At 35.0% G+C, this 9,970-nt stretch overlaps 1 protein-coding gene across 1 annotated transcript in view; it reads right to left on the reverse strand.

Annotated features, from left to right (window-relative positions):
- LOC128664033 (growth hormone secretagogue receptor type 1-like) overlaps positions 1–8,296 on the reverse strand; it is a 52,092-nt gene extending 43,796 nt beyond the window's left edge. The window contains exon 1 of the mRNA XM_053718689.1: positions 7,549–8,296. Coding sequence (XP_053574664.1) covers positions 7,549–8,296 — 748 coding nt within the window. The remainder of the gene's footprint in view (positions 1–7,548) is intronic.
- Positions 8,297–9,970: the final 1,674 nt, after the last annotated feature.

Raw genomic sequence — 9,970 nt, forward strand, 5'->3', positions numbered from 1 at the left:
CGGATTGTGTTTGCTGTGAAGGTAAGGATGGCTGAACTAAATGATAGCGAATGGAAATACGATGTTGACTAAACATTCTCTACCCCCTCAGATCAAGGTAGTAATAGTAATACTAATTCTGAAAATCCAAATATATACAAATCATTTAAAGATTACAAGAAAAAATTATTTAAAGAACAGAAATTAAAATGGGAAATATCCAGTTTGGAAAAGTATGTGGAAGCCAAAATGATCCCTAGAGGCCTCAGAATAAGAAAGAGGCCAGGTGCAAATTTGGATAATCCCCTTTTGAATAATTTTCATGATTATGCCTCCTAATGCTCAATAAACTGGATGCATCTGATGGTAGAGGAGAATAAATTAAGGCTAAAAAAAAATACAAAGTGATTTAACAACAGCCAAAATGATGTGGAAGTTGGGAAAGAAAAAGATGAATATGAGCGATTAATGGGATTAACAAAAATAGAACTAAGAAAAATTCAAGACTCAATACAATTTAGGAAGAAAAATAAATACCAACGAGATTGGTCAGACTATCAGGATAATAAAATTTACGATTATGTATATAGTGCATCAAGTGGTTCAGAAACTGAAGCATCAAGTGGGGATGAAAATAAGACAAGTAAAACATATAGAGACCAACAAAAAAGTTGTTTAGGACACAGACCCACAAATATAGGAGAGGGGGGAGGAAACACAGACCCAAGAGGCAGACAAAGGTATACCCTCAGACAGAGGAAGAAGAACAACACTTAACAATTAATGTGGTAAATTTATCAAACAAAACCCTGACAGCCTCACAGGTTGAAATTTTAGACAAAAGGTTTAACATTCTCACCAACTAATAGGATTGACAAGTTTTTGCACGAAAAACTGTTTTGAAAAAAGCATTTGAAAATAAACCAGAGAGAACAGTTTTAAATATTCATGAAAAACAAAGTCTAAAAACTTTGGATGAGTTGGCAGAGGAAAGTAGTGATCATGCATCTGTCATAACTGAAAAAAAGCTCTATAGGATTTAGTGATTTTCAAAGCAAGTCAAAATATATGCCAGCCCTCTCTAGCATACCACTGATACATAATTTTGTCAAATTGGTAGAAAGGGACATAGATTTATTAAACACTGAGGGACAGATTGTAGACAATCTTACTAAAAAAAATCAAAGAAAAGCTGATGATCTGTTAAAAATATTAATTAAGGCCAAGGATGAAGGTCCTATAAACCAAAGGGAATTTTCACTCTATCTGAAATATCCAATAACAGCTACTTTTTATTGTTTACCAAAACTACATAAGAAGAAATTCTCACCTCCAGGACACCCTATAATCTCAGGCATGGGATCCTTAACAGTCCAATATGTGGACTTTTGTCTTAGACCAAGTTTACTTAGCCTCCCATCTTATGTTAAAGATACCCTTGATGTACTGAAAAAAAAAATGGTATTACAATCACTTCAAAAACGATCTTAGTGGCAATTGATGTTGAGGCACTTTATTCCAGTATACCCCACGATAAGGGGGTAGAGGCAAGCACATTCTTTTTTTATTCAGAGAGGTTAAGAATACAATAAGCATACTGATTTTGTTTTGGAACTGCTGTCATTCATTTTGAAGCATAATTATTTTGTCTTTAAAGAGAAATGTTATGAACAAATTTTGGGTACAGCAATGGGGACTTATTGTGCCCCACGATTTGCTTGCCTCTACCTGGGAAAGTGGGAGCACGACTGTATCTTGAATTGTGATGAGACATTTAATGCATCAATTGCTTTATGGTTGAGATTTATCGATGATGTGTTGCTCCTCTTGGAGGACACTGAGATGAAACTAATTGAATTTGTGCATCAACTAAACAATAATGATCAACATTTGAAATTTACTTACAATTATAGTACAGAGGAAATTACATTCTTGGACCTGTGAATCATGAATGAAAATAATTAATTAAAAACGGCCACATATCGTAAGGAGACTGCAGGAAATGTACTACTATCTTTTGATAGTCATCATCCAAAAAAACGTATTCAAAATATTTCATATGGCCAATATTTGAGGCATAGAAGGAACTGTATAGATTTCAATCAATTTAAGACAGAAGCAAATAGCTTGAAAAAGAGATTTAAGGAAAGAGGGTATTCTCAACAATGTCTAAAAAATGCCTTTGATAAAATGAAAAATAAAGACAGTTCTACTATATAATGAAAATGTTAAATCTGAAGATGGTTCTTTGATAAGATTCATAGGTACATACAATAATAAATGGCAAGACATTTGTGCAATCCTGAACAAATATTGGCATGTTTTATTGATTGATCAATCTATAGCCAAATTTGTTGGAAATACTCCTTTAATGACACCCAAAAGAGCGCCGGATTTGAAAGATATGCTAGTTCATAGTCATCTTAAAATAATGGCTATAGGAAATTGGTTAAGTAATAAAAAGAAAGATGGAAATTTTAAATGTACACATTGCTCAGTCTGCAACAAAATGCTAACAGGGAAAACTTTGGCACATTTTACACAGTGAAGGGACACATCACTTGTAAAAGTGAGTATATATGGTATCATGTATGTAATTGTCCCATGTATTACATTGGGAAAACATACAGAGAACTCAAAGAAAGAATAAAAGTGCATAAACGTGATATAAAGAATAAGTGCATTAAAAATAGCAGCGTTGCTATGCACTTTATGGAGCATCATGCAAGCAATAAAAACCTTTTATGATTCAGAGGTCTGGAACTTGTTGACATAAAAGGTAGAGGAGGGAATCTAGATCAGATTCTTTTTCGTAGAGAGAGTAAGTGGATATTCAACACCAAAAGTCTAAAACCCTCAGGTCTAAATGAGGAAATACATTTTGGTTCGTTTTTGGGAGATTGATACATATAATTCCTATATATATATATATATAATGTTCATTTTTTATAACTATTCAATTATTTTACCTAAATCTCCAATGCAAATAGTGTTTTTTAATTTGATTCTTCATAAATCTCTACAGTAAATAAAAGCAGTCCTTCACACTTTGCAGCGCACAATCCACAATCTTAAAGAAAAACAAAAAGATAATATATTGTAACTTAGGATTGTTACTGTTTAACTCTGTACAAATCTATTGAACTTAGCTACATTGTGAATAAGCAATATGTTAATATATTTCACCGGGGGGCTCTACAATCCTAGTAGGAGGAAAAAGAAGGCAGAGTATCCTGTTTAAAACTTATGGAGGTAATACTCCAATCAATGTTATATCATCATATCGATACCACCAAAGGCAAACTTGTCACTAAAGGGCCTTTTCACCTATGAGTGGTAAGAACTAACCCAAGCTTTATAAATAATGTCTGTTCTGGAAACCGGAAAAAGTTTACTTGGGTGGATGAAGAGCAGGTAATACACAGCTGATCTATGGCCGCTCGACAACAGGTAAATCAAGTTTGACTCATGCTGCACTGTTTGAATAATCTCCTGTCACTACGGTCACACTGTGATCCATCAGGCATGTACTGCTACTTTCAAGTGATTTAAAAGGAGTATTGAGAGTATTCAAATGAGAAGTTATTTGTTCAGAATTAACCTGTTTGTTAGATATTATGACAGTGCTGTGCCTGCAGGAACTTTCTAATTTCCAATGTGGATTACAAATATACATCAGTTGGGATGTTTTCTTTCTTATATGAATCTGGATAACGGACTTCTTAAAAAGGACTGACTGCAGAGTATACAAGGGTTGTTATGCTTTGATGCAGAATTTTGATGTAATGTTGCTATAAATCAAATACATTGTTCTGTTATTAATGTACTACCCTGCTTGTTTTTCTCTTTTTTCACCTATGGCAATGTTAAATATTTATGAGGTATAGTCTGCTGCTGGAATATAGGGGTCCTTTTTCTCTTTATATATATATATATATATATATATATATATATATATATATATATATATATATATATATATATATATATATATACACTGACCTTTTAACATAAGGAAAGATTCTCAGAAACTATGGGTCTCCCTGGGGGATTAGACATATCCTTGTGTACTTTAGGGAGGAAATAAATGGTAGCTACACTGGTGACCTTCATGCAAAGATAATCTTTCTCCTGGTTATCTATTGTGCCCTCATCAAAGACCTCTTGAATGTTTTTATTATATTTCATTAAACAGTTTGAAGACAGGTCTGAGAAAAGTTTTCTATACATTTTTGTATTTTGAAATACATTGCTTCTATCTCATACATGTTCTTATGCCAGAGTACAACATTCCCCCTTTATCACTAGCCTTTTGACAACATTATCCCAAGATTGTAAATCTTTCAAAGCTAGTTTTCCTTGGTAGTGAGATTTTGGGGTACCCTGGTATCTGGTAAATCGTTTATCTCCTTACATACCGAATTTTAAAATGTCACAACTTCAGAAGAGGATGAGCTAGGTGGAATAAATTGGGATTTATTTTTCAAAATTGTTCTCAAATTATTAGAGTTCTCAGATTCAGGTTAACAGACGTATTAAGTCATTTAGAGTGTATTTCTCACTTGGGGACAAATTTCCACTATTCTCTTCATTGTGAAAACATTTTGTAACAAGTACATTCCTCAGAAAAAGATAAACACCTTTAACTACTTCAAACTTGTCAATTGTATTGGTAGGAACAAAAGTGGGGCCTTTTTGTAAAACAGAGGTGTGGACAGGGGACCTAATCTTATCTGATAGATTGATAATTAGCAGTTTTTCTGATAGATTGATAATTAGCAGTTTTTCCTCTTCCCCCTGAGGGTCTGAGGTCTTTGGGGTTCTCAATGTATACTAGTCCTTAACTTTCTTTCTTGCCTTCTTGCCTTCTTGTGTGCCTAAGGGGATATTGATAGTTGGTGGAGTCAGATAAGTGGTATTTTTATTATTATTACCACCCCTTTCTGTCTGATTTTCTTAGTCACTTCCTTTACCTGAGGTTTCAGAATCAGAGTTTGTAGGATTCTTGTTTATGAAACAAAATATATACTTTCTTAACAGAGAGTCTTCAAAAATCTTTCTGTCTCCTCCCTAATTCTTTTGTAATTATTCTAAAACTCCTCAAGTGTTTTAAACTCCTTCAAATCCGTATTATTTTTTTACCTTAGCAGAGTTAAATGTGATATTTTCTGTCTCCTATGTAAAAATAAATTTTAATAGTTTGATGGAGAACTCAACTTAATTTTTTATTTCTTCAGACATATTATGAGGGAAATATTATGATCCTTAGACCTCTAGAAACTACTCCATTATCAATATAGAAATTATTCATGCCCACATTCCACTGCTTTTTCATTTGTTTTTAAGTGCATATTTTTCTCCTTCATATTCTGAAACCAGTAGGGATTAATTCTGCTAGTAGTTGCACTTTTTGACTTTAGCCCCAATGTATTTTTCTCAGTTTGATCTGACAATTTTTTGAGTTCTTTACTCAAATCAAATTCAGCCATTATGGTCTAGTTTCAGTTTCAGAAAATCACAAAATACTACAGTTATAGTTGGTACTATCCCTTTAACATACAGGGCTGATTTTATACAAGTAAACTACAGGTTGTGATATAGTACTTACAGCCTGGTGCTACCCTCACTCTATGGTACCTAGGATAATAGGGCAAAGAACAAAAAAATGAGAATCGGGTGCACTAAGGTTATCCTTAAAATTCAACTTTTAATAGATATATTAAAATCTATATAATTCAGTGATAGGCTCATGTGAGTGAAAAATTGTATATACAATCCCCTAAAAAGCTATTGATCACTTCAGATCCTTTCAGGTGACAAAAGGCCTTCTTTAGTAGGAAAATCTAAATAACATCAAAAAAGAAAAATGATGTTAATCTAGGAACCCTCTGCTAGTTCCTAACAAGTCCTGGTAGAAATTGTCGGCTGTTGGTCCCTTACAGAACTGCTAGACAAGTCAAAACAGGCAAAAAAAGAAAATAAATGTAATTAAAAATTAATGTGAAAACCCTTATTTATTGTGCATGTATCAGTTACATCAATAGGACTTATTGTTAATTAATAAGAGAGAGGGATACATAAAAATAATTGTATAACCGATTAACACATCTAGGCAAGAATCCATGCTTACTTTTTGTCAGAAGTATTCTGTAAACATTGTTACCAATGCATTTGGGTAAGATATGTAAATTAGATATACAGCATCTCATTCTCATCAGCAGAAGGTAGGAATGTTTTGCTGCTAAGTGAAGCTTATTTGTAGAGCAAAAGCAATATTCATTTATGTTATGGTGGAGATAAAAGCAGTGGCGTCACTAGGGTTGGTGTCACCCGGTGCGGTAAGTTATGGTGTCACCCCCCCCCCCCCCAGAAAGCAGACACACACAAAAACACAGGCAAACACACATACAAAAACTCAGACACACTTAAAACATACACAGATGCACACACAAACACTCGGAAACACACTCAGACACACACACAAAAATACACACACAAAAACACTGAGACACACACACACACACACAAAAACTCAGACACACACTTAAAAAATATGTAAACTGCACTGCATTAATTATAAAGCGCATGCCTAGAGCTGCTCCCTGGCTCAGCAGAGCATCAAATGAAAGATAAACAGAGGCGAGCACTCTAAAAATAAATCACTAAAGAAAAGTTTTAGGTGCAAACTATGAAAATTCTGCTCTCTGACTCTGTTCCAAGCCTGTCAGTGCACAGCCCCGGGCCGCGTGCCTACCGCTTCTTATGGCCAATCACCTCTGCACTCTGCCCACCCCCAGACCCCCGCCCGCCCTCCTACCTGTTCAGTGTGCACTTAGTGTACTGTAACCGTAATGGTCTGGTGGGCATCATACGTGGCTCCTTCATTTTAAAGACAGTGTCAAACAGTCATGCGGTCAGGTGCCAGGCATCCCCTCATGATTTGCCAGTTCCCGTTTAGAGAGACAGCACAGCAGTGAGTGACTCCACTGCTCCACATGTCACTGAGCAGTGAGCACAGATAGGCAGGCAGGTTTAGGCTAGCAGCGCAACTTTGCAAGCCCCACAGCATGCCCACAACATTTATAGCGAAATTGGGCAGGGGAGAAGCAAAGTACAAACAAGCAAAAGCAGCCGGGGAAACTATTTTTTGAAAAAAAAAGCGTGTGATTAAAACCCTCCATTACATAAAAGTAAGAGCCACAAAAATTATTGTATTGCTATTGCTAATTAGCACATCTAGATAAGAACCCCTGCTTCCTTTGCCACAGAAGTAATCTGTATACATTGTCACAAATACACCAGAGAACTCTGGTATGTATGGGTATATATATATATATATATATATATATATATATATATATATATATATATATATATAAATACAAAGATGTATGTAGACAATTGTACACTATGTGTGCTGCTAAAAAAATCTCAGATATATTTAATCTTTTGCAATTTGGGACCTTTCCTCCAACATACCCATCTGTATGTAATATCAGCAGAGGAGTGTAATACCCAGAGTGAGAAAAACACATATATACAGATATGTGTAGTCTACCAGTGACTTACCTAACATTTTTACAGTTTGTCTGTGGTGCCTTCCTCTGTTTGCAGCAGTTTGTAGCCTGATTTCGTGTTTACTCCATAGTTTCCTACAGATGAGCCCATACAGGAGTGTCAAGAAAAACATAGGTAAAAAGAAATAAATAGTTGAGATCCAAATCATTATCTGCAGGAGCCCATTCTGGGCTGAATGTTCCATATGTCTACACTCCCTGCTTTCTTCAGCAACGGATCCATGAGGATGTTCAACCCCAAAAAGAAAAAAAATTGGCCCTGCTGTGAGTAATGCAAATAACCATAAAAGAACAATAATAATTTTAACTCGCTTTTTTGTTATCAAGATCTTTGCTTTCAGTGGAAAGCATATGGCAAGGTATCTTTCTATGCTAACTGTGGTGATGTGCAGAATTGTACAATATGTGCAGGTCTCACTAAGATAGACCAGAAACTTGCAGGCAAAGTCACCAAACACATATGGTTTGTACTTCCAAATTCTATACAAATCAGAAGGCAGACCAAGAAAAATAAGAATGTCAGAGACCGCCATGCTGGAGAGGTACATATTAACTGTTGATCGCATATTCTTATACCTCTTGAAAATCAGAATTGTTAACAGATTCCCACATATGCCCAACAGGAACAGACATATGCAAATAATTGTTACTGGAATCAGGAAGTGGATATCAAACAAAGCATCACTCATCTCAGTAGTATAATTAAAACCAGAAATGTTGTCACTTATATTAATACCCATATTTCTAAGTGCCGACAGCAAAATGTCTGATGTGGTAATCAGTCCATAGATTATGTTTTTCTTGTAAAAACTCCATAGGTAAAAAACAAATTGGGAATGGAATTAAACACCGAAAACAAAGCATTTCCTTCAGCCAGAGACATTGCCATCTCTTCATTAAATTTGAAATGTGAAATATGCCCAGTTGTTTGTAACAGGCATATATATACATGTGTCGTTTGTATAAAAAAGTGTTTTACTTGCTTTAGCACTTTGTTGTATCTCATTTTTCATGTCATCTCTGTAAATTCAACTCTCAACACAGATTTCAAACTATTAGTATTAAGCAAGAGGAGCTTACATTATTTGCTGGTAATGTATTTTAATGTTCAATTAGTGAATTAAAAACTTGTCCTTTGAGCCTTAACAGATCATTAACCTCAGTAAAATCACATTTATCAGAATGTTTGAGCATGTGGAAAATATGATTCCTATGAGCCTTGAGGGAAAGCATGAAAAATAAACATGCATATATACAATCTATCTTCCATGATACTGAGGCTCGTGACATTGGCCAAACTCAATACAAGGCTTTTATAAAACTCATGTATATTACTATGTTCCTCTTTAAGAAATTATTAGAATTTAAACTGTGCTTTACTAATATACTTTACTATATGCATTTCTGATAAGAAAAATCAAAACTATTTTCAAACAGTGTTCCTGCAACCACATGTTAAACTGTTCTTATTTCTAGAGCAATTTTTTACATAAATATTCACAGGAAAATGTAATCAAACGCACAAAAATATATGAGAAACAGAGGTTTTGCTAAATTTTCAAGGGGTTTCTCAGGGGTTTTTCACAAACCTTTACAGAAGAAAAAAAAAAATAACCAACACAAAAGAAATAAAAGGGGACAGTGAACATCTTACATGTTTTGAGATTGTAATATAAAGGCCTAGATTAAAAGTGGAGCACTAATTTCTTTCATGTAAGTGGCAAGAATCCATGAGCTAGTGACGTATGGGATATACATTCCTACCAGAAGGGGGCAAAGTTTCCCAAACCTCAAATTCCTATAAATACACATCCCACCTCAGTTTTACAAACGTTGCCTCCTTAGAAGGTGGGGAAGCATGATGAGCTTGATTTCTTCTGTGAAAGGCGCTTCTAAGCATATTGAAGCCCAGTTCCTGTAATATTCCTGTAGCTTTAAGAACTAAGACCAACCCACTCCTTCACCTCCCTTTAAAGGTGTGTTCAGTACACCTGTGCTTTGCTTGATAATTGAAGTTTGTAGTTCCCACTCTGCTTCAAGCTCTAAAGCTAAAATCTACAGATCCTGCTTTTGTACCTGTTAAAGGAAATCCTTGTTGTCATTTCTCCAGCTTCTAAACCTAAGAAGCATTTCCTGCTGCTTTACACTTCAAGGAACAGTCTTTGGCAGCAACTCTTGCAAGTCTGTGTTAACTCTGCAGTCTGATTTTCCAGCCAGCTCCATTACTGAGTGTTTACCTCTACCAGGAAATAAGAACATCTTCCCTGCTGTGATCCATTTTGACTCAGTGCCAACTTCGCTCTCTGCAGTTCTAAACTCACTCGCAAGTATCATTAATTTTATATACAATTGTCTCTAGCTGTATATATTCTTATCCAAAGTTCTGCTGACATACAAACTGTTAAAGTGCTCAC

This window comes from Bombina bombina, chromosome 1 (genome assembly GCF_027579735.1).
Source record: "Bombina bombina isolate aBomBom1 chromosome 1, aBomBom1.pri, whole genome shotgun sequence".
In the NCBI taxonomy this organism is placed as follows: Eukaryota; Metazoa; Chordata; class Amphibia; order Anura; family Bombinatoridae; genus Bombina; species Bombina bombina.